Source organism: Manis pentadactyla, chromosome 1 (genome assembly GCF_030020395.1).
Source record: "Manis pentadactyla isolate mManPen7 chromosome 1, mManPen7.hap1, whole genome shotgun sequence".
Lineage (NCBI taxonomy): Eukaryota > Metazoa > Chordata > Mammalia > Pholidota > Manidae > Manis > Manis pentadactyla.
The window spans coordinates 113,258,932-113,285,326 of NC_080019.1; the positions used below are offsets into that span (position 1 = coordinate 113,258,932).

The 26,395-nt window shown below is 40.7% G+C and overlaps 1 protein-coding gene across 4 annotated transcripts in view; it reads right to left on the reverse strand.

The window, feature by feature from the left end:
* The window catches only part of MCCC1 (methylcrotonyl-CoA carboxylase subunit 1), a 70,269-nt gene extending 44,188 nt beyond the window's left edge, over positions 1 to 26,081 (reverse strand). For 2 of the 4 annotated variants that reach the window (XR_005032927.2, XR_008997047.1), the window contains exons 1-7: positions 25,886 to 26,081; positions 22,493 to 22,539; positions 21,073 to 21,209; positions 17,843 to 17,938; positions 2,004 to 2,125; positions 1,450 to 1,597; positions 1,253 to 1,374 (exon numbers count right to left, since the gene is read on the reverse strand). Coding sequence is in view for 2 of the 4 variants with exons in the window: in XM_036926695.2 (XP_036782590.2) it covers positions 1,253 to 1,374; positions 1,450 to 1,597; positions 2,004 to 2,125; positions 17,843 to 17,938; positions 21,073 to 21,209; positions 22,493 to 22,539; positions 25,886 to 25,971 (758 nt within the window). In the remaining 2 variants the exon portion in view is untranslated. Of the gene's footprint in view, positions 1 to 1,252; positions 1,375 to 1,449; positions 1,598 to 2,003; positions 2,126 to 17,842; positions 17,939 to 21,072; positions 21,210 to 22,492; positions 22,540 to 25,885 lie in introns of those variants that run through there. The other 2 variants (XM_036926695.2, XM_036926696.2) reach the window with 2 other exon arrangements.
* Positions 26,082 to 26,395: the final 314 nt, after the last annotated feature.

Genomic DNA, 26,395 nt, shown 5'->3' on the forward strand with positions numbered 1-26,395 from the left:
GAGCTGGAGGACATTAAGCTCAGTGAAATAAGCCAGGCAGAGAAAGACAAATGCCAAATGATTTCCCTCATTTGTGGAGTATAACAATGAAGCAAAACTGAAGGAACAATATAGCAGCAGACACAGAGACTCCAAGAATGAACTAGTGGTTACCAAAGGGGAGGGGTGTGGGAGGGTGGGTGGGGAGGGAGGGAGAAGGGGATTGAGGGGTATTATGTTTAGTACATATGGTGTGGGGGATCACAAGGAGAACAGTGTAGCACAGGAAGGCTAACAGTGAATCTGTGGCATCTTACTACACTGATGGACAGTGACTGCATTGGGGTATGGGTGGGGACTTGATAATATGGGTAAATGTAGTAACCACATTGTTTTTTCATGTGAAACCTTCATAAGAGTGTATATCAATCATACCTTAGTAAATAAAAAATGCACCCCTATATTATCCCAGCACTATTTACAATAGCCAAGATATGGAAGCAACCTAAGTGTCCATCAGTAGATGAATGGATAAAGAAGAGGTAGTATATATACACAATGGAATATTATTCAGCCATAAGAAGAAAACAAATCTTACCATTTGCAACAACATGGATGGAGCTAGAGGGAATTATGCTCAGTGAAATAAGCCAGGCAGAGAAAGACAAGTACCAAATGATTTCCCTCATTTGTGGAGTGTAACAACAGAGCAAAACTGAAGGAACAAAATAGCAGCAGACTCACAGACTCCAAGAAGGGATTAGCAGTTGCCAAGGGGGAGGGGTGCGGGAGGGGAGGTGGGGAGGGAGTGAGAAGGGGATTGAGGGGTATTATGATTGGTACACATGGTGTGTGTGTGGGTGGTCATGGGGAAACTGTATAGCACAGAGAAAACAAGTAGTGACTCTGTGGCATCTTCTTACACTGATAGACAGTGAGTTCAATGGGGTATGGGGCAGACTTGATAATATGGGTGAATGTAGTAATCACAATGTTTTTCATGTGAAATCTTCGTAAGAGTGTATATCAGTGATATGTTAATAAAAAAAAAAGAAGTAAAAAGAAAAAAAGAAAAAAGAAAATGCCTGCAGGAATGCAGACCATTCTATAGAAAGTCAACACAATGTTGGAAGGGAAGATACAAAGGGTGGGGAGGGATTAGGAAACTTAATGTACTTACTTACTGTTAAAAATTTACATTTTATACAATATGTATGCATGTCTTCTATAATTTAATTTTTAAAATATGAGTCACAAGAAAAGCTGAACCTACCTTGGCGTGTCCACAAACTTCTCAATCAGCATAGCATCATCACTGAAAGATTTTGTAGCTTCTCTCCTTGCTGACTCTAACTGCTCTTGAAATTCTTTCTCAGCTCTAACGATCCTCATACCCTAAGATGGAAAGATAGTTAAATAAAACAAAGAAGACTAGCATGAAATGCAAAACACAAGCATGCACAGTCTTACTTTTCCTCCTCCACCGCGGATGGCTTTAATCATGACGGGATAACCGATCCTCCCAGCGTGCTCTTTCAGGCACTGGTCGGCTTGGTCCTTGCCGTGGTAACCTTCCACAACTGGCACTCCAGCGGCAGCCATTATGGATTTGGATGTGCTTTAGAGTGAGAAACAAGATGTCTCAGATCTGTGGATTATTTCATGTGAGAGAAACACAACAACAGCCCAGGCTAGAAAATACAAAGGAACTTCTAAAATAAAACATCCCATAGGTAAAGAGTCTGAGACATATTAATACAAATATTAAAATATCTATTAATTAGTTTTCCTCAATCCAGTTTTTCACATGGTAGTGCATCCTATCTTGTTTTTAATCCCCAAAACTAGTCAACATATTGAGTAAAAACACTAATAGTTGAATATTTTCTGTACTTCACTGGAGTTGCAGATAAAAACTTTTGCCTATGACAATGAAAGGGTGGAATTAACATGCATATTATGGGTAAAACAAGCCACCTCAATTGGCCTTCCTATGGTTGCATTTAAAATATATAAACTCATACCTCTTTATACCCATGTCTCTAATTGCAGATGAAGGAGGACCTATAAAAATAATTCCTTCTTGCTTACATAGTTCAGCAAAGTCCACATTTTCTGAGAGAAAACCATATCCTGGATGGACAGCCTAGAAGTAAGAAATGGAAGAAGTACTCACTGGCACTGCAGGTGCTACCTGTGAACAGGGGACGGCATCTTCCTCCCGGGAGGCCTCTCCCTAAGCTGGTAATAGGCACACAGGGTCTCTACTGAAATCTGTTTCCAAAGAGATGTCTGAAACATTCATACTGAGGTTCTGAAGCTTTGCCTGAACCAGAAAAATCTGTATTTCTTTTTATTGTGGTAATAAACATAACATAAAATTTGCCATTTCAACCACTTTTCAGTGTACAGTTCAGTGGCGTTAAGTACATTCACAATGTTGTGCAACCATTACCACCAGCCAGTTCCAGGACATTTTCATCATCCCAAGAGACACTCTGTACCCACTAAACATTAATTCCCCATTCCCGGATAACCTCTATTTTACTCTTCATCTCTATAAATTAGCCATTTCTAGTTACCTGGTGTAAGTGGAATCATACACTATTAGTCCTTTCAGCTTATTTCATTTAACGTAATGTTTTGAAGGTTTACCCATGTTATAGCATGCATCTGAATTTCACTCCTTTATTCCACATTTTGTTTATCCATTCATCTGTTGATGGACATAGGATTGTTTCTACCTTTTGGCTATCATGAATAATGCAATGAACTTTATTGGTATACAAGGTACGTGTTTGAGTCCCTGCTTTAACCTCCTTTAAGTATATGTCTAACAGTGGAATAGTTGGATTATATGGCACAGAAAGATCTGTATTTTAATTTAAAATAATAATGTGCCTAGGGTGGAATGTCAAGGCATATTAGCAAGCAGGAGTAAAGGGCGTCAGAGTAGTGGGTGGGGCTGAGGGGTTGTTTATTCTGTCTCCATAGGAAACTGGCCTAGAATCAAAACCATGGTGCCCAAAAGCTGAGAAGAGCACACCAGTGCAGTAACACCTCACTGGCCTTCAGGTCATTGCCTGCCAATGTCACCCATTCAGAAAAACAGCTAGGACGCAAACAAAAAGTCATACATAAAAGTGTATATGCACTATATATTCCAGTGAAAGAGTCCCCCTCAGACTTGAATCTAGCCACTTGCAACTTACTCAGAATTTTAAGAAAGTTATTTATCTGGATTTCTAGCCCCCAGGGGGAAGAAATCAGTAACTGGAGGACAGCAAGATTTCTGAGAGCAAACAGTGACAGCAAAAAGAGGGGAAGCAGAGGAAAGCAAAAAGCAGAATAGGCTTAGATGATACAGCAAGGGAGAAAGCAACGCTCTCCAATGTCAACAGCCCTGAGGGCATGTTTGTTTTTCTAAAATAAGTATGTATAATACTTACAGGGGAATGTAAAAAGAAAAAAGCTCAGCCAACCCCATTTCAAAACGGTTACATTTAAAGACCATTTCAAAATTTAAAGGGGGTCAGTAAACTTCAGGTGTCTGGGAAACTCTTAAATTAGAAAAACCCACATCTTAGTGACAGCAAGTAACAACATGCTGGATACTGAATAAAATGCTAGGTAACCAATCACATTTTGATGTCAGTTTGGAGTTTTTTCCTTTTAAACCATACTTTAATTTTAGTCATTTTATTTTAAATATCAAATATTATTTATGCTAGGCAAAATGAAACCGGTCTACATCCCAGGTCTCCCTGTTTTTTTAACAGCTTTTTTTTTTGAGGTGTGATTTACAATATGTAACATTCACCCACATGTAGTGTGGTGAATTAAGTAAATTTATACAAGTGCGCAACCGGTAAAAGTTCCTATGTGGCCATGTACATAACTGATGAATCCTTGCTCTGTGAACCAGACAACCACCACCGACCTGTTGTCTCTGTAACTTTGCCTTTTTTATAAATCTCATATAAAGGAAACATATAGCACACATGTATCTGTCTGGCTTTTTTAACTTAGCATAATCGAATTGATTCTATAAAAATAAATGTATCTCAATATAAAAAATTTAAAAATTAAATTTCCTATGGGATGGGGAAAGAAATGAATACATACACACACAACAACATGGATGAAAATACACTTGTTTAAGGATTGTATTGATATACCACATTTTGTCTATCCATACATTTGGATTTCTTCTTGTCTGGGGCTGTTATTAATAATGCTGTTATAAACATTCATGTATAGAGGGGCGGAAGATGGCGGTGTGAGTAGAGCAGCGGAAATCTCCTCCCAAAACAACATATATCTATGAAAATATAACAAAGACAACCCTTCCTAGAATAAAGACCAGAGGACACAGGACAATATCCAGACCACATCCACACCTGAGAGAACCCAGCGCCTCGCGAAGGGGGTAAGATACAAGCCCCGGCCCCGCGGGAGCCGAGCGCCCCTCCCCCCAGCTCCCGGCGGGAGAAGAGCAGGCAGAGCGGGAGGGAGACGGAGCCCAGGGCTGCCGAACACCCAGCCCCAGCCATCCGGGCCAGAGTGCAGGGCCCTCGATACTGGGAAAACAGGGCAGCAAGAACAGTGAGCAGGCACTGGAGGCTGGGCGACAGAAGAAAAGCGCGCGACCATTTTTTTTTTTTTTTGCTTTTTTGCTGCTTTGTTTTGGCGAGCGCTTTTTGGAAGTCTTAAAGGGACAGGGACCCCAATATTAGGGAAACAGGGCAGAAAGACCGGTGAGCAGAGGCCTGAGGCTGGCACCGGAGAATAAAGAAAAACGAACGACCACCTTTTTTTTTTTTTAATTAAAAATTTTTTTTTTTTTTTAATTAAAAAAATTTTTTTTTCTTGTTTTTTTTTGTGGTCGTTGTTTTGTTTTGGCGGGTGCTTTTTGGAAGTCTTAAAGGGGCAGGGCGGGCCACTTAATCCAGAGGTAGGGAATCCGGGATCTCTGGGCACCCTAACCCCTGGGCTGCAGGGAGCAGGGAGGCCCCTTACGGAGATAAATAGCCTCCCAGCAGCTCCTGCTCCAACGCGACTCCACCATTTTGGAGTAGCTGCCCGAGCCAGGCCACGCCCACAGCAACAGCGGAGATTAACTCCATAGCAGCCGGGCAGGAAGCAGAAACCCTGTCTGCGCGCAGCTGCGCAGCACAAGCCACTAGAGGCCGCTGTTCTCCCAGGAGAGGAGGGCCACAAACCACGAAGAAAGGAAGTCCTTCCAGCCGTCACTCGTCCCAGTTCTGCAGACTATTCCTATCACCATGAAAAGGCAAAGCTACAGGCAGACAAAGATCACAGAGACAACACCAGAGAAGGAGACAGACCTAACCAGTCTTCCTGACAAAGAATTCAAAATAAGAATCATAAACATGCTGACAGAGATGCAGAGAAATACGCAAGAAAAATGGGATGAAGTCCGGAAAGAGATCACAGATGCCAGAAAGGAGATCGCAGAAATGAAACAAACTCTGGAAGGGTTTATAAGCAGAATGGATAGAATGCAAGAGGCCATTGATGGAATTGAAATCAGAGAACAGGAACGCATGGAAGCTGACATAGAGAGAGACAAAAGGATCTCCAGGAATGAAACAATATTAAGAGAACTGTGTGACCAATCTAAAAGGAGCAATATCCGTATTATAGGGGTCCCAGAAGAAGAAGAGAGAGGCAAAGAGATGGAAAGTATCTTAGAAGAAATAATTGCTGAAAACTTCCCCACACTGGGGGAGGAAGTAATCAAACAGACCACGGAAATACACAGAACCCCCAACAGAAAGGATCCAAGAAGGGCAACACCAAGACACATAATAATTAAAATGGCAAAGATCAAGGACAAGGAAAGAGTGTTAAAGGCAGCTAGAGAGAAAAAGGTCACCTATAAAGGGAAACCCATCAGGCTAACGTCAGATTTCTCAACAGAAACCCTACAGGCCAGAAGAGAATGGCATGATATATTTAATACAATGAAACAGAAGGGCCTTGAACCAAGGATACTGTATCCAGCACGACTACCATTCAAATATGACGGTGGGATTAAACAATTCCCAGACAAACAAAAGCTGAGGGAATTTGCTTTCCACAAACCACCTCTACAGAACATCTTACAGGGACTGCTCTAGATGGGAGCACTCCTAGAAAGAGCACAGCACAAAACACCCAACATATGAAGAATCGAGGAGGAGGAACAAGAAGGGAGAGAAGAAAAGAATCTCCAGACAGTGTATATAACAGCTCAATAAGCGAGCTAAGTTAGGCAGTAAGATACTAAAGAGGCTAACCTTGAACCTTTGGTAACCACGAATTTAAAGCCTGCAATGGCAATAAGTACATATCTTTCAATAGTCACCCTAAATGTTAATGGGTTGAATGCACCAATCAAAAGACACAGAGTAACAGAATGGATAAAAAAGCAAGACCCATCTATATGCTGCTTACAAGAAACTCACCTCAAACCCAAAGACATGTACAGACTAAAAGTCAAGGGATGGAAAAACATATTTCAAGCAAACAACAGTGAGAAGAAAGCAGGGGTTGCAGTACTAATATCAGACAAAATAGACTTCAAAACAAAGAAAGTAACAAGAGATAAAGAAGGACACTACATAATGATAAAGGGCTCAGTCAAACAAGAGGATATAACCATTCTAAATATATATGCACCCAACACAGGAGCACCAGCATATGTGAAACAAATACTAACAGAACTAAAGGGGGATATAGACTGCAATGCATTCATTCTAGGAGACTTCAACACACCACTCACCCCAAAGGATAGATCCACTGGGCAGAAAATAAGTAAGGACACGGAAGCACTGAACAACACAGTAGAGCAGATGGACCTAATAGACATCTATAGAACTCTACATCCAAAAGCAGCGGGATATACATTCTTCTCAAGTGCACATGGAACATTCTCCAGAATAGACCACATACTAGGCCACAAAAAGAGCCTCAGAAAATTCCAAAAGATTGAAATCCTACCAACCAACTTTTCAGACCACAAAGGCATAAAACTAGAAATAAACTGTACAAAGAAAGCAAAGAGGCTCACAAACACATGGAGGCTTAACAACACGCTCCTAAATAATCAATGGATCAATGACCAAATCAAAATGGAGATCCAGCAATATATGGAAACAAATGACAACAACAACACTAAGCCCCAACTTCTGTGGGACACAGCAAAAGCAGTCTTAAGAGGAAAGTATATAGCAATCCAAGCATATTTAAAAAAGGAAGAGCAATCCCAAATGAATGGTCTAATGTCACAATTATCGAAATTGGAAAAAGAAGAACAGATGAGGCCTAAGGTCAGCAGAAGGAGGGACATAATAAAGATCAGAGAAGAAATAAATAAAATTGAGAAGAATAAAACAATAGCAAAAATCAATGAAACCAAGAGCTGGTTCTTCGAGAAAATAAACAAAATAGATAAGCCTCTAGCCAGACTTATTAAGAAGAAAAGAGAGTCAACACAAATCAACAGTATCAGAAACGAGAAAGGAAAAATCACGACGGACCCCACGGAAATGCAAAGAATTATTGGAGAATACTATGAAAACCTATATGCTAACAAGCTGGGAAACCTAGGAGAAATGGACAACTTCCTAGAAAAATATAACCTTCCAAGATTGACCCAGGAAGAAACAGAAAATCTAAACAGACCAATTACCAGCAACGAAATTGAAGAGGTAATCAAAAAACTACCAAAGAACAAAACCCCCGGGCCAGATGGATTTACCTCGGAATTTTATCAGACATACAGGGAAGACATAATACCCATTCTCCTTAAAGTTTTCCAAAAAATAGAGGAGGAGGGGATACTCCCAAACTCATTCTATGAAGCTAACATCACCCTAATACCAAAACCAGGCAAAGACCCCACCAAAAAAGAAAACTACAGACCAATATCCCTGATGAACATAGATGCAAAAATACTCAACAAAATATTAGCAAACCGAATTCAAAAATACATCAAAAGGATCATACACCATGACCAAGTGGGATTCATCCCAGGGATGCAAGGATGGTACAACATTCGAAAGTCCATCAACATCATCCACCACATCAACAAAAAGAAAGACAAAAACCACATGATCATCTCCATAGATGCTGAAAAAGCATTTGACAAAGTTCAACATCCATTCATGTTAAAAACTCTCAGCAAAATGGGAATAGAGGGCAAGTACCTCAACATAATAAAGGCCATCTATGATAAACCCACAGCCAACATTATATTGAACAGCGAGAAGCTGAAAGCATTTCCTCTGAGATCGGGAACTAGACAGGGATGCCCACTCTCTCCACTGTTATTTAACATAGTACTGGAGGTCCTAGCCACGGCAATCAGACAAAATAAAGAAATACAAGGAATCCAGATTGGTAAAGAAGAAGTTAAACTGTCACTATTTGCAGATGACATGATACTGTACATAAAAAACCCTAAAGACTCCACCCCAAAACTACTAGAACTGATATCGGAATACAGCAAAGTTGCAGGATACAAAATCAACACACAGAAATCTGTGGCTTTCCTATATACTAACAATGAACCAACAGAGAGAGAAATCAGAAAAACAACTCCATTCACAATTGCATCAAAAAAAATAAAATACCTAGGAATAAACCTAACCAAAGAAGTGAAAGACTTATACTCTGAAAACTACAAGTCACTCTTAAGAGAAATTAAAGGGGACACTAACAGATGGAAACTCATCCCATGCTCGTGGCTAGGAAGAATTAATATCGTTAAAATGGCCATCCTGCCCAAAGCAATATACAGATTTGATGCAATCCCTATGAAACTACCAGCAACATTCTTCAATGAACTGGAACAAATAATTCAAAAATTCATATGGAAACACCAAAGACCCCGAATAGCCAAAGCAATCCTGAGAAAGAAGAATAAAGTAGGGGGGATCTCACTCCCCAACTTCAAGCTCTACTATAAAGCCATAGTAATCAAGACAATTTGGTACTGGCACAAGAGCAGAGCCACAGACCAATGGAACAGACTAGAGAATCCAGACATTAACCCAGACATATATGGTCAATTAATATTTGATAAAGGAGCCATGGACATACAATGGCGAAATGACAGTCTCTTCAACAGGTGGTGCTGGCAAAACTGGACAGCTACATGTAGGAGAATGAAACTGGACCATTGTCTAACCCCATATACAAAAGTAAACTCAAAATGGATCAAAGACCTGAATGTAAGCCATGAAACCATTAAACTCCTGGAAGAATACATAGGCGAAAACCTCTTAGACATAAACATGAGTGACCTCTTCTTGAACATATCTCCCCGGGCAAGGAAAACAACAGCAAAAATGAGTAAGTGGGACTATATTAAGCTGAAAAGCTTCTGTACAGCAAAAGACACCATCAATAGAACAAGAAGGATCCCTACAGTATGGGAGAATATATTTGAAAATGACACATCTGATAAAGGCTTGACGTCCAGAATATATAAGGAGCTCTCACGCCTCAACAAACAAAAAACAAATAACCCAATTAAAAAATGGGCAGAGGAACTGAACAGACAGTTCTCCAAAAAAGAAATACAGATGGCCAACAGACACATGAAAAGATGCTCCACATCGCTAATTATCAGAGAAATGCAAATTAAAACTACAATGAGGTATCACCTCACACCAGTAAGGATGGCTGCCATCCAAAAGACAAACAACAACAAATGTTGGCGAGGCTGTGGAGAAAGGGGAACCCTCCTACACTGCTGGTGGGAATGTAAGTTAGTTCAACCATTGTGGAAAGCAGTATGGAGGTACATCAAAATGCTCAAAACAGACTTACCATTTGACCCAGGAATTGCACTCCTAGGAATTTACCCTAAGAATGCAGCAATCAAGTTTGAGAAAGACAGATGCACCCCTATGTTTATCGCAGCACTATTTACAATAGCCAAGAATTGGAAGCAACCTAAATGTCCATCAATAGATGAATGGATAAAGAAGATGTGGTACATATACACAATGGAATACTACTCAGCTATAAGAAAAGGGCAAATCCAAGCATTTGCAGCAACATGGATGGAGCTGGAGGGTATTATGCTCAGTGAAACAAGCCAAGCGGAGAAAGAGAAATACCAAATGATTTCACTTATCTGTGGAATATAAGAACAAAGGAAAAACTGAAGGAACAAAACAGCAGCAGAATCACAGAACTCAAGAATGGACTAACAGGTACCAAAGGGAAAGGGACTGGGGAGGATGGGTGGGTAGGGAGGGATAAGGGGGGGAGAAGTAGGGGGTTATTAAGATTAACATGCATGGGGGGGTAGGAGAAAAGGGAGGGCTGTACAACACAGAGAAGGCAAGTAGTGATTCTACAACATTTTGCTATGCTGATGGACAGTGACTGTAAAGGGGTTTATAGGGGAGACCTGGTATAGGGGAGAGCCTAGTAAACATAATATTCGTCATGTAAGTGTAGATTAGTGATAGCAAAAAAAAAAAAAAGGCAGTTCCTGTGTGGTAACCTCCAACGAGTTCTATACAAGGGTATAAAGGGCATATAAAAGTGTAGGCAAAGGGTCTGTTTGTGTTTATACAGAGGATCAAAGCCTAATTGGGCTACCCCGAAAATGAACTAAGATATGATATGAAAAAGAACTTCCAACATCTGCACCCTCTGGAAGACTCATGCCAGAAGATGATCATCAAAAAACCCCAATAAAGATCCACGCACTGCTACAGCTGTAGATGCACTCATCCCACCAGTTCCTGGACCTGCCATGGGAATGAGGAAGGAGATATCTAAGCTGGCCTGTGCATACAGTAAAACAACAAAATTGGACTGGATCTATACTGTTGGAACTCAACCAAGAATTTGGAGAAGTGCAAATTGTAGCGCTCCAAAGTCTTACAACTACAAACTATTTATTGTTAAAAGAACATATGGCATGTGAACAGTCCCCAGGAATGGGTTGTTTTAATTTGTCTGATTTCTCTCAGACTGTTCAAGTTCATTTGGACAATATCCACCATATCATAGATAAGTTTTCACAAATGCCTAAGGTGCCTAACTGGTTTTCTTGGTTTCACTGCAGAGGGCTGGTAATTACAGATATGCTTTGGTTATGTAACTATACTCCTATTATGTTAATGTGTGTGTGCAATTTAAGTAGTAGCTTAAAACCTATACATGCTGAAGTTACTCTACAAGAAGATATATCAAAGAAATAATCAATCTTCCCATGTTTTCTTCCGCCTGCTACTTCTATAGCTTTTCTTCTTCCTTCCTAATTACAACCCTTAAATAGAATTCGTGCCTCATATCAAATTTACCGAGTATCATAATTCTTCCAAGTGGTAAAGATACCTCAAGACAAATGCTGGGCATAGAAGCCACAGGGCATAAATATGCAAAGAAGTAAAAAGCTAACTTTTTCAAACAATAAGGCTTCTCTCTCACTTACCAACTTCACATTTCCCTGTATGGCCCCGGAAGATGACTGGTTAGCCAGAGACGGGTAAGATTCCTCAAGGGAGGAACAACCTAAGACAGGCACAGTCGCAGGGGGGCCATCAGGTGAGAAATTGGGGATCAACAGAGGTGAGGCTTAGAACCTCACCCCCCCGTTCTGAGAGAAATCTTCTGCATACGTGGATGTTTTATTGCCCTGGTCTAGCTTGGATTAACACATAGTCTACAGGCACACACCTGATCATCTACATGTGCTCTCACACAACACTAAACTATGTTTTCTACCTTTATCTTGTATCTACCTACCACTTCAGCATTTTATTAAAAATAATAATAATAAAGAGAGAAATGTGGTATCCACATATAAATCAAGTATAAAAACCAAATCAGTATTCATATTTGAACTGACTGTTTATAGTTCATAATGCATGAGCAAAACCGAAAGTTTCTGTGATGACTGCCCTTGTACTGTTCACTATGTAACTTATTCATTATGTAAGAATTTGTTCTACATGTAAAAACTTGTTTGTTATGCCTCAGAAGATTGGAGACTGACAAAAGTTAGGCTTGGGGTGGAATAATGATTGTGCATTGAGCATTGACTTCCCTATACAGAATTTTATTGTCGTTAACAACCATTTGATCAATAAATATGAGAGATGCCCTCACAAAAAAAAAAAAAAAAAAAAAAAAAAGGACAGACTTCCAATGGTAAAATAAATTAGTAACCGGGATGTAATGTATAGCATAAGGAATATAGTCAAGATATTGTAACAGCCTGGTAGGGTGATAGCTGGAACCTAGAATTATGTATATAAATGTTCTACCACTGTGTTGTACACTTGAAACTCATGTAATGTAATACTGTGTGTCAACTACCCTTCAATAAAAAATAATTATTAAAAAAAAAAAAAAAAAATTCTAAAAGAAAAAAAAAAAAACATTCATGTATAAATCTGTGTGGATGTATTTTTCATGTAAATACCCAGGACTGCAACCGTTGGGTCAAAATACATTAAGTATAAGTTTAACTTTTTAAAAACCAGCCAGTTTTCTAAAGAGGCTGTACTATTTTCCATGTCCACCAGCAATGCATGATGGTTCTGTTTTTTTTCTTATCCAGGCCAACACCTGCTATTATCTGTCTTTTTAATTTTAGCCATTCCAATGGGTGAACACTTGTATTATATTTTAAAAACATCTCAGTCCACATAGAGTTCATATACCATAAACTTTCCCAATCCAATGATTTTCAATATATTTGCAGAGTTGTGCAATCACCACCATAACCTAAGACCCTAAAAAAGATCTAATGCTGTAAGTTTTCATTACCTCAAAAAGAAACTCCATGCCTATTAGCAGTTATTCCCCCATTCCCTGCATAGCCCCCAAATACAGGGCAACACAGTTCCCTGCTTATCCCCTAAATACAGGGAATGGGGCTGGGAGTCAGGAGACTCTCCTGTTTAATCCTTTTCTCTTTGAATGATGAGACAAATTCTGCTTTCAAAGTTCCAAGGGATCTTGATAAAAATGTAAATTATGCATAAAAATGTAAGTTACAGTGGGTTTGGGTTGTGACTCAACACTCTGCATTTCCACAAAGCTTCCAAATGATACCAAGAACCACACTTTGAGTCATAAGACTAGACAATTTGGGGTATCATGTAACTTTCTGTGCATTCAATTTTACAGCTGTAAAATGGGGGTAATAATACTGTGTGTCATGTATGCTCAAACACATGATAAATACATAAGGTGGTATTTATGTTAAAGTGCCTGGATTCCTAAGGAAATATATAAAGTCCATGTATTATTATATCTCCTTACCCTCTTAAGGGTCTATTGAAGTCAAAAATAAAAAGCTTTAGGAACAAGCATATTTTAAATACCTGTGTGTATAAATTAATGCCTAAATTACCCAGTTCAGGAACTCTGATTTTAAAGAAGAAAACACTGATGTAGGAAGACATAAATACACAACAACCACATATATTCATTAATGACCTTCTGTGTCCCAGCTCTTTGGGCTGCTAGGAAGTGTAGAACATTAAGTCTCAGATATAGGGTCTTAAGAAGAGCACTGTGGAGTTGAGGAAGAGCCAAGATATGCATTAAATTGTTAAACAAGAGGATAGCTAGTTAAGTATGAAAATGACTGCTACAGGAAATCAAATGAGAAAGGAGAAGGGAGCTGTCAATGTGACTAGAAGAGACACGAAAGAATTTAAAGGAGGCAGAAATTCAGGTGGCCGTGAAGGACAAAACTACTGTTAATTAACTCCTAACTATTCTGCCCCACTCTGCCACCCATTCCTCTGGTCTATGCCCACCAGCAGCCACACTGATCTTACTAAAGTATAAATCAGATCACTGCACTCCTCTGCTTAAAATCCTCCACTAGCTTCTGGGATTGAAATGCAGACTCCTCACCAAGCCTGTAATGCCCTACATGATGCTGCCTCTCCCTCTTTCAGCTTCACCATCTCCTACTCGTTCTTCCTGCATTCTTCCAGCTCCAAACCCAGCCTCCCACACTGTGCTTGGTGAGGGGGCTCCACACATTACCTTTTTGCCAGTGGGCTTCCTGTTAGGATCTGTCAGCAGGGGTCACTGTGGGAAACTGGGCAACAGGAAGCTTTCCTGTTCCACTCTGGGCAGCAGGAGTTGGTCTTTCGCCTCTTTTGAAACTCCCAGAACCAGCCTTGTTATGCCCCTGGCAGCCAGGGAGGCCTCTCCAGAGACCTGAGCACCAGCTGGAAGGCCCTTCCTCCAGCCTCTTCCCCAGCGCATGGGGTAGTTGTCATTTCTGTAGTTTTTTCCATGAGGTAACTTCAACATACTCTTTTTCCTCTTTTAGCCCTCTAACACTGGTAGAACTAATTCCTAAGTTAAATTTCCTCTGTTGAGGGAAATGCAAATTAAAACCACAATGAGATATCACCTCACACCAGTTAGGATGGCCAGCATGGAAAAAACTAAGAACAACAAATGCTGGCAAGAATGCAGAGAAAGGGGAACCCTCCTACACTGCTGGTGGGAATGTAAGCTACTTCAACCATTGTGGAAAGCAATATGGAGGTTCCTCAAAAAACTAAAAATACAAATACCATTTGACCTGGGAATCCCACTCCTTGGAATTCACCCAAAGAATACAACTTCTCAGATTCAAAAAGACATATGCACCTCTATGTTTATCGCAGCACTTTTTACAATAGCCAAGATATGGAAGCAACCCAAGTGTCTGTCAGTAGATGAATGGATAAAGAAGATGTGGTTCATATGCACAATGGAATACTATTTGGCAGTAAGAAAGAAACAGATTCTACCATTTGCAACCACATGGATGGAGCTGGAAGACATTATGCTCAGTGAAATAAGCCAGGCAGATGCTACTTCTATAGGTTTTCTTCTTCCTTCCTAATTACAACCCTTAAATAGAATTCGTGCCTCATATCAAATTTACCGAGTATCATAATTCTTCCAAGTGGTAAAGATACCTCAAGACAAATGCTGGGCATAGAAGCCACAGGGCATAAATATGCAAAGAAGTAAAAAGCTAACTTTTTCAAACAATAAGGCTTCTCTCTCACTTACCAACTTCACATTTCCCTGTATGGCCCCGGAAGATGACTGGTTAGCCAGAGACGGGTAAGATTCCTCAAGGGAGGAACAACCTAAGACAGGCACAGTCGCAGGGGGGCCATCAGGTGAGAAATTGGGGATCAACAGAGGTGAGGCTTAGAACCTCACCCCCCCGTTCTGAGAGAAATCTTCTGCATACGTGGATGTTTTACTGCCCTGGTCTAGCTTGGATTAACACATAGTCTACAGGCACACACCTGATCATCTACATGTGCTCTCTTACAACACTAAACTATGTTTTCTACCTTTATCTTGTATCTACCTACCACTTCAGCATTTTATTAAAAATAATAATAATAAAGAGAGAAATGTGGTATCCACATATAAATCAAGTATAAAAACCAAATGAGTATTCATATTTGAACTGTTTATAGTTCATAATGCATGAGCAAAACCGAAAGTTTCTGTGATGACTGCCCTTGTACTGTTCACTATGTAACTTATTCATTATGTAAGAATTTGTTCTACATGTAAAAACTTGTTTGTTATGCCTGACATGTAAAATGCTTCTACATGTAAAAACTATGTTTGTTATGCCTGACAAAAGTTAGGCTTGGGGTGGAATAATGATTGTGCATTGAGCATTGACTCCCCTATACAGAATTTTATTGTCGTTAACAACCATTTGATCAATAAATATGAGAGATGCCCTCACAAAAAAAAAAAAAAAAAAAAAAAAAAAGGGACAGACTTCCAATGGTAAAATAAATTAGTAACCGGGATGTAATGTATAGCATAAGGAATATAGTCAAGATATTGTAACAGCTTGGTAGGGTGATAGCTGGAACCTAGAATTATGTATATAAATGTTCTACCACTGTGTTGTACACTTGAAACTCATGTAATGTAATACTGTATGTCAACTACCCTTCAATAAAAAATAATTATTAAAAAAAAAAAAAAAAAAAAAAGAAATAAGCCAGGCAGAGAAAGACAAATGCCAAATGATTTCCCTCATTTGTGGAGTATAACAATGAAGCAAAACTGAAGGAACAAAATAGCAGCAGACTCGGAGACTCCAAGAATGAACTAGTGGTTACCAAAGGGGAGGGGTGTGGGAGGACGGGTAGGGACGGGGAGAAGGGGATTAAGGGGTATTATGTTTACTACACATGGTGCGGGGGATCATGCAGAGAATAGTGTAGCACAGAGAAGGCACATAGTGAATCTGTGGCATCTTACTACACTGATGGACAGTGACTGCATTGGGGTATGGGGGGGGACTTGATAATATGGGTAAATGTAGTAACCACATTGTTTTTCATGTGAAACCTTCATAAGAGTGTATATCAATCATACCTTAATAAAAATAAGTATTAAAAAATTTTGAAATAAATAAATAAATAAATAAATTTTCTCTGTTGAAATAGCAAATGGAATTTCAGTTTTATAGACTGGATTCTAAATGATATGGCCCTCCACTGCCTTCACTCCATTCACACTGAAGAACTTTGTTCCTTGACCACCAACCTTATTTTTTTCTCAGAGTCTTGGCAATCCCATTTGCCTGAACCTTCCTCCTGGTACCGTCTCATTAGCTAGGTCTCTGTTCCATTGTCACCTCTTCAGAGAGGCCTCCACTGACCTCCTAACCAGTCGTTATCCCCTTATCTTCCTTTACTTTCTTCTCCACTTACGACATTCTTACTTGTATTATTTCTTTACTTGTTCAAATACTTATGATCTACCTCACCTACCAGAGTGTAGTTTCACAAGGTAAAAACCGTGTGTCTTATTTATTGCTGCATTCATGCTTAGAAGCTGGCACAAAACAGGAGACCAATTAGGGCTTGCTGACAGAATAAAACATGAATGAGAAGGCAGAAAAGAGCACTCGAGCTGGTGGAATAGTATCAGCAAATGCTTAGAAGAAGAAATAGGCATGGTATGTAGAGGAGATGGAGAAAAGTTCATGGTAGCTATAATAAAGGACCAGCACTGGGAAATATGCTTTGTTTGACAAATACTGGAAACTCTTTTAATTGCTAGGCTAAAGAGTACGAACTTTATTTTGCAACAATGCAAGATTTACTCACTGGGGAATAGGCTGAGAAAGGGGTGAGGTTATTCAGAAAAATAAGAATAGGGGATAATAATGACTATTGTTTAAGAAACGCTCTCTAGCAGCATGGAGAACTCACTGGATGGAAAAGGGAATCAGAAGTAGGGAAACCAGCTGAGAATCAGGAGTTCAGATAAGAGACTGTAAAGTCTGGCAACGTGACCAAAAGAACTGCTTCTGGAGACATTTCAAAGAAAGATTCAGCTGTACTCGCTCCTGTTTTACTTTGAAGGATGAAGGAGAGATGTGATAACATCAACATTCTGAGCCTGAGACATTGAAAAGCTAGGGAATGGGGACCTAGAGTGCAACTGGGAGGGCAGGACGGAAAAGATTCCTTTCTTGTTTCTGGATTAGCACCATCTACTTCCCCCAAAGGAGCTAATGCTCCTAGGTCTAGTTTTGAAGGTAGACAGGCTGAATTTCCTCGTAATTTTAATGTATAATTTAGACCCTCCCTCTGCCTAATTCCCAAAAGATCTAAAGTGCACAGGCTTCAGTAAGAAGGTAGAGTGGCTGAGGAATGAGAAGGGACATTCCTAGTTTACAATGACAATCAACCATCAAATATAAAAATCCTGGGAATGGCTAAAAACAGGACCATGACTGTAAGTAATACGTAATTCTGTATAAATTGCACAAAACTTACTCCTCCTGAGGGGTGACTCCCTTCACGACTCTTACCTGTGCAGCGGAGATCTTGGCCGCTTGGATGATCTTCTCCATGTGGAGGTAGCTCTGCTGTGAGGGGGCAGGGCCGATGAAGTATGCTTCATCTGCCTGTGTGGGGAACGGTGCACGCTTACAAGTCCACACAGTGAGTACACGCCAGCACACTATACAGAGCTGCTTCAGGGTCATTTTAATCACCAAGGAAAATGCTGGCTCTGCCAAAGCAACGGAAGGCCTGAGCAACAGAGGCACCAGCTCACATCTATGTTATTGGCAGCCAGTCTGGAATCTTCTGCATGAAGAGGATGCCAAAACTTGAATTTTTGTATAGACCATATACTAGAGTGAAATTAGTCCTCAGGATAGAAAGCAACAGGCACTAGTCACAGTACTATTATTAGCAATGATAACCTTAAATGTATTTAATGCCAAAAATGTACAATTTGACAGACAAAATATACAACAGATGTATATTATAAAAAATAAAATTACAAAGTTTACTAAAATTTGTATACTTTAATAAGTATAGAGTCTGATGACAATGTTCCTTCCACACATTTATGGACTATTTTACATGGTCTCTTAAGACTTTCACGTGATCACAGCACCCCTTGAAGCAGACCAGATAGAAAATATCATTCAATCATCAAAGACTCACTGAATACCTACTTTGTGCCACACTTTGCGGTGGGAGCTGCCTGTACATCAGTAGACAAGACAAACATCCCCGCAGAAATGGATAGACATCAAACATGCATTCACATACTTAATGACAACTATGATATGGCCATGAAGGACACAAGCAGGTAGAAGCGAGACTTGCCAGGCCTGAGAGGAGGGGGAAGGCCCATGGGGAGGGCCAGGGGACTCCTCCATGACTATCAGGACTTGGCCAGGCACACGGGTAGAGGGTGTGGGATTGGCAACAGGAATGGAGAGGGGGGCACTCTTCCCAGGCAGAGAACACAACATATATGAAGGTTCTGAGGTGGAAGACCTTGGCCCACTTGAGGGACTGAAGGAGGTTTGTATGGCTGGTGGACAGTAAGCATGGGTACAGGGCCCAGAGATGTGGCCACACAGACAGGGAAGCATGGATCTCAGGGGGCCTTGTGGGACATTAAAGTTTTGGATTTTTCTCCTAAGGGAACCCACATAATGGGATTTTTTTTAAGTTTAAAGAAAAATTTAGTCCCAAAAAACACAAATCCAGTGTCATTCTAAAAAATATGACAATAACACAAAGGCCAAGAAGCCCTTTGGCACCAACCATTCCACTCATTCCAAACCTTTTCCAGATATAACCACTATGATCAATTTGGGACATGTTTTTCCACATCCATGTTCATATTTATTTGTATATATGTATATAGACACAAATAGTTCTAGCTTCTGTGTTTACACAAACAGGATCTAGCTATATAGCAGTCTTCTGCAACTGCTTTCTCATTCACAGTACGTTTTGGGAGCTATTTCCTTGCAAGTACACAAATATCCACCTCATTTGTGTAATGGTCCAAATGGAGGTACCATAGTTCATTTAATCATCTGCCTCTTAACAGACATCTAGATTGTAATGGCCCCAAACTGGACGCCTGCAGCATTCTTGTACTTGCCTCTCTGTGCACATACATGTGAACAGTCTCTGGAGAGAGATGTAGAAGAATGTTTGCAGAGTTAAGTGAAGGACATGACACTTTAATAGCTCCTGGTTCATCATTCTTTGAAATGGTGTCACCAATATACATTTCCATCAACACAGTAATTTCTAACCACATTAATCAACACTGAATAGTATCCATTTTAAAAATTATTGCTAATCTGGTAGATGATGGAAAGGTTTAAAGCATTTATAGCAGAGGGTAGTATGAAAAAAACTGATTGTATCAGTCTGGCTGAACTGTACAGAACATTGTGGGAGGGGATCAAAAGTGGAAGTGGGGACACCACTGAGGGAGGCTACCACAGCTGACAGGCAAAGATGACAGTGGCTTTGACTTAAGGTACAGGTGGTAGAGGACTGGAAAGAAATGTTTGGGAAGCAGAATTCAGAGTACTTGGTGACTGTCTAGATGGGGGAGGCAGATGGGTATAGAGTTGGCAGGAAGAAAGGAGATGTTCAGAGATGCCCAGATCTCGGCATATTAGTTTTACCAGCAGTGGTGTTGCCATCTACTGGGTTAGGTAAGTCAGCAAAAAAAGCAGGACCAGTAAGGGTGAAAGGTCGTGAATTCAATTCTGAATACATTAGTTGAGCACCTGTGACACATCCAGGTGAAGATGTTGAGTGGGCAATTGGATGTACATGTATCATGTTCAAAAGAAAATCTGGGTTAGAAAAAGAAATTGGAAATGTTTAGCAGAGCCACAGGAGTAGATGAAATGACCTAGAGTGAGAATATACAGTGAGAAAAGAAAAAAGTGGAAGATTCTTAAAAAGCCACAAGGAAAAGGACTCCAGAGCATAGGAAGACACTGGCCTTGGGTGGGAAGATCAGGGCAGATGCAGGGACCAGCTTCTGTGGTAGGAAACTCAATTTTATTTCTTCTGTGAATCAAGACCATCCAGCTGAAAACAGGAATAAGAGGTTGGAATGGAGCAAGTCTGCGATAGTTACTGCACAGAATGGGACAAGAAAGGGGCTAGAGAGCCACATGGGCCTGCTGGTGGTGCTGAAAGCCCAAATGAAGCTTGTCACCATGAATTTACATCGGCACTCAAGTCTTACTGGCATCAAGAAAGCCAAAAAGGTTTAATCCACCCATAGTTGGGTTCTGTCTGGTGGACAATAGCTAACAACGACTGAAAACATTTACAATCCTCAAGAGAATAGGGTCCTTTTATAAGCCAAAGCTCAGCTTAGACTTGTCTAAGATCCCTTGGCCAGTAAGAAGTAGTTGCTAGGACTAGAACCTCAACCCTTCTCCTATACACTGGGGACTTGAGCATGCACCACAAGAAGTGTGATCTGTAGATCTGCCACATTCTGCGAACTGTTTCAACCAATCATTCATGACATAGAATCTTGCCTGTAAGTCAACTATACCACCAAGCACACTATGTAGTCCTACTGGTTTTGTTTGGAAAATGTTCCCAAGAGGAATTATTTGTGAGCAGTTTTATCTCCTTAAACACTGTTAACACTAGCAAGCATAAACTATCAACATAAAGAAAGAAAATACTGACACAATAAACAAATACGAAAATTTACAAAATTTGACTTCTAGTTTTAACAACATACCATCTCTACATGCATGGAATTCCTGTCGGCCTCACTATAAACAGCCACCGACTGTATACCCATTTTTTTGGCTGTTCGCATCACCCTGCAGGCAATTTCTCCTCTGTTTGCAATGAGGACCTTGGTAATGTTTCGACCTGTTCAAAACACCATGAAAATCATATGCAAATGTTACAGGGGAGCATGGAATGAGAATGTGAAAAAACTATTCTATGATATTAACCAGTCAATAGACTTTACTTTGGGTAAAATTAGTATAGGGAGCCTAAAATAGCCATTTTAACTAACATACAGTGCACTTCTTTTCTCTTCACTAAAATTCAAGATACCCTTATTAACAAACTTGAAATTATTCACCTTTGTCAACCTAAATAAAATTAAAAGATGCTTTGTTATGCCAAAGATCAAATTACAATAGCTAAAAAAAGGCACATCACAGTTAGTAACTAATCTTTAATAAGTACTTTCTATGCCCCAGGTCCTGTGCTGAAGATAATCTGGACTTCAATCTTCACAATAATCCTATGAAATAGATACTGTTACTATTTTAAAGATCAATTTTAAAGATCAGGAAATTAAGATTGAGAAAGATGTTACTTTCTTGAAATTACACAGCTGAAAGAAATGGTGGATCCAGGATTTGAACCAAGGTTAGCTTCACTCCAGAATTTGAGCTCTTAGTCCCTGTCCCACTGCCTCTACCTGTCCGTGCACAGGGATGTGTGGTTCTTTGGCCATGCAGATGAACACCACACTGTCCACTGGCTTCTGCGTTGCTCTTGTGTTAACATATACAATGCACTTCCGCCATTATGCCACACGTGGAGTCAATATTCTTTAACAGTTTATAATAGTTATTTTTCTCAAAAAATAAGGTTTTCTAATATTTAAAGTGTTTTTCAGTGGGGATCTGTAGAGCCTGAATGGTCACAGGTCCCAGAGGCTGCCAGGAAGAAGTACGCATGTGTGCATGCTGGGAGAGAGGAGGCGACACCCAGAAGGTACACTTCTGTATTTTGATGATTAGGAATCCCATGTAAAATTTCATTTGAAAAAAATAAAAACAAAAACAAACCAGTCTGCTACTCAAGAGAACTGTTTTAAAGCATTGACTTGGACCATCATAGTTATGCTTCTCCAATTCAGTATACTAAAAAGTGTCAGACAGAAATAACAACATAAATATAAAACATTTTCAATTATCGTCCTATATATTTTAGACACAACAACATGAGAGAGTTGACATAAAAGGTAAAAACCATGACTCAATACTGATTAAGAAAATTACCATGAAAATCCCAAACTTCCAAAGTATATGGGAACTAGTTTTATTATGTATACAGATTAAGGAATTAAATATTTCCTTTCTTAGTTCATCATCTGAAGCACAGCCAAATAAAACGACAAAGCCTGTCAGTACCTGTGGTTGTTGCATACTTCATGGTTCTTTGCTTCCAAGTCCATCTCCTGTTAAATAAATCCAAATGGAATATAATTAAACAGGATAAGCAAGATCAGTTACTGATCTTTCTACAGAATCTAAATTTTGTGGAACTTGAAACCAAGTCCAGACACAACTGTAGTTAAGCCAAAAGCCTGCAAAGTGACTTAGTAAGGCTTTCTCTGCAGAAAGAAGCTAATCTGGAAGTCATGAGTTACCGTGCAGGCTGTACTCCCCGGCTCTGCATGTCCTTGAGCGCATCCCCTAACCTGCTTGCTCTGAGGCTGGCATACGACAACAGTCAGAGACAATTAGAAAGCCAGGGTACTTCAAGATCATCCAGTTCAGCATTTTTCAAAATTTTTGGATTAGAACCCAAAGGAAAAATTATATTTGACTTCACAATTTGGCACACACACAAAACAGAACTTCATGAAAGATTTTCCCAGTGTTTTGACACTTTGTTTTGTTCCAATTTATTAAATAAAAGATGCTTGTCAAACTAGTTTGAAAAATACTGAACTAATTCAACCTTCTGATAAGACAGGTTTGAATAATTAAGCCCAAAAAAGTAAAGGGAAGGAGCTGACCAAGGGCAGCAGAAAGAATGCCCCCACACTGGACAGCTGCTGGCGACCTTGGGACAAGTCACTTTTTATCAGTGTTTCTCAGTCTTTTTTTCATTATGGTCCCCTTATGGAAAAAAATAAATACCAAGATTTTGCAGCAGGGTTGAGCATCGGAGGGCCACCAATTATGGTAACATCTAAGATTTTGTGTACCTGCTCAAAAACCAATTTTTGCTTTATAACTCAGGCTTCGGTGTCCTCACATGAGAGACTACCATGAGTGACCCTGAAGATCTTTCTCAGTTTTAAAAGTACACAATTTTACTCTGAGTCCTTATATTAATAAGAAACAGAGAAACAGAGAAGCTAAACAACTTGTTTGAGGTGTGTTAACTAGGTAAAACTTCATCTAAAGAAGATCTTAAGCAATTTTAGGTTCCATGATACCAACTAAGTTAACCCTGAGACCTTAATTAAGAGCTGACAGAGAACAGGCCAGATTCACTTTGGGAGCCAAAAAAAAAAAACCAGAATGCATATTAGCTAAAAAGAATACACTGAAACCAACAAATTGCTGAAGTAATTCCCTCTTAGTCATGTACATCCATATCTGGAAGATTTTGTAAACTACGGTTGTAGAGAACTTTTTGCAAACTAACGTTATGAAGAACTAACCATTTTAAATCGTTTACAAAGCAGGGGATAAAAAGCACAATGTACATTAGATACTATGTAACTATGCATGTGTGTACATAATACTACATATATGTAACTATATAACTGAACAGAACTAGCATTTCACTGGGGCAGAGATGCAGGGGGCAGGATCACTGTAGTAGATCACACACTCTGCGGCCTCCTATGCAGTCAGAAGGGCTGGTGGGAGACCACAGCTTTGGAAGTTGGGTTCTGCAAGATGGTTTCCTCAGGAGTAGCACTGCTCTCCCAACTGACCCCACTTTCTTGATCTTCAAAAAGGGGGATCATTTTTCCTAATCTTTAAAAGGAATTTTCTATTTCACAGCATCTTCCCACCACACTCCTCAGACAGGATTCTCGTAAGACACAAGGACTGTCTTGGGCAGATGTGTCTATAAAAATGGCTGCTTCTTGGTAGCTCCAGTGTAAGACTCTGCTTAAGTTTCAAGGCTGCTGATGACCAAAGTTTTCTTCTGCCATTGTCTAGTGAAGACAGACAACCACATACACACCACTTAACTATAATCCTCTAACCCAGCAATGTTCTGATTGGTTTATTCCATTTCCCACACCCCTCCATCCCCACCCCATTATCTAAGCTACAACGTAAAACAATGGCTTTAAAAATCAAGGTTGAGAAGTTGCTTCTATGTAATAATTCCATCCTAATTCAGCACAACTTGTATACCAGTTTATTCATGTTTCTAAAATTCCACCACTAGATTTCTTTTCTCTGAGTTACTAAGCAAATCATGACATAATAAGACATAGAGACACTCTCTAAACTGGTAAGATTTTAAATTCAAAATGCCATTAACAACTCTAACAATTTTCCAGGGTGACGGATACTTGAGAATGGTTCCAACACAACAGGTGAGATTTAAGAGGACAGGGAAGGGCGAGAAGAGTCTGTGTGACAATCCTGAAGAACCCTGGAAACTTAAGAAAAGAAAAATTAGGAGAAAGCAAAAAGCACTAACACTGCTTTCACCAACTGTCTTATTTTGTTCTGGGGCTAGTCCTACAACTAAATAACTGAAAATCTACCCACAACTACAATAATTTGTGGAAAATAAAAGCAACCAAGAACCTTCATCTAAATGGTTGACTCTGCAAAGGCTCCATTTATGGATTGATTCACGTGCACCAGATTCGGTTTAAACTCTCCGTGTATTAATTCATTGAATTCGCACAATCCAAGGGACTAGCTTTATCTCCACTAGGGATGATACTATCACCTCCTCCTAGGTCAGGGAACTGAAGCACAGAGATACTAAGTAACTTGCCCAGGTTGCTCACACACTTTGTGAAACCTCCGCCTCTTTGACAGCAGTCTGCCCTTCAGCACTAAGCTACAGCGCCTTTCCAGAATGGGAGACAAAGAGGTGGAGAAGGCAGCAAAGGAAGATAAAAGAAGTCTGCTACCTGGAACTCCGAGGGTGTCTTCACTGCCAAAGTTATTGTCACTAAATCTTACAGCTCAACATTTGAAACTGTTGGAGCCAGGTTAGCTTCAGTGAGCCATATCATAGCTTTGTTCAAACCTGCATACAAGAATGTTTGGACAAAAACCCTCCCAGCCCCCTGGAAGGTAAGTTTGCTTTCGTTAACTTGACTCATTCCAACAATCAGAAAAAGCTCCAAGAGTATTCCTCTGAACTGTCACCAGATGGGGGACAGCTAAACCCAAAGAGTTTAGAGGGCATCCTGGCTCCATTTCTTACTACTTGTGTTAACTTGGGCAAGCCGCTGACGGCTTTGGGCTTCACTAGAGCCGGGATTACAACAACTCTCCCCACACAGGGAACGCGGGAAAATCACAACGTTAACGGTTAAGCGGTACCAGGGTTATTCTCACTCCCGTGGCGAGCGGAGCACGGACAGGGCAGGCCTAGCTCCACCCCTCTCCCACTACTCAAAAATGCAAAAAGCAGATGCAAACAGAAGCGCCGAAGGGTGAATGTGGGGAAGAGGAATGGCTGGGTGTGGGGACCCCTCTCTCCCTTTGCCAAGACTGAAAGAAGCCCCCGAAAGAGCCTGGCGTTTTCCTTCCGTGCTCCCGGATCCCGACCCAGGCCGCGGACACTGATCCGCCCACCGTTACCTCGGCGGCAGCAGCAGGCACGGGATTCGCTGCCACCGGTTCCTCTCTGCCAAGAGCAGCACCGGCACCGCCGAGACTGCCGCCATGTCCCTGCGGACCCGCCGTTCCGGACTCGCAGACACACTAGGTAAGACCCACTCAGGGCAAAAACCTTTCCGCCTCGTAGGCCTCTTGTCCTCCGCCGGCCACCGTCCAGGTCAAAACCAAGCTTACGCAGGTCCTAGCGTGGCGGGGGCGTCTCCATCAAAACCAATCAAAGAGCAGAGGGGGGCGGTGGTGTCGGCGACTGGCCAATCGTGCCGCGTGCCCGCAGGGGTGTGTCCCAGCGGCCTCCGCCGCGGCTCGTCTCCGGCGCCCACCGGAGGAGGGGTGTGCTCCGTCGTCCTCCTTAAGGACCCATAGGTCTCGAACCTCTGTTTCTTCCCGGGCCCGTGGGGGTTCCTAACTTCCCGTCTGGCTTCAAGAAGAACCCTCCTCGTGACCTTTAACAGGGAAGCCGGGAGGAGGTGG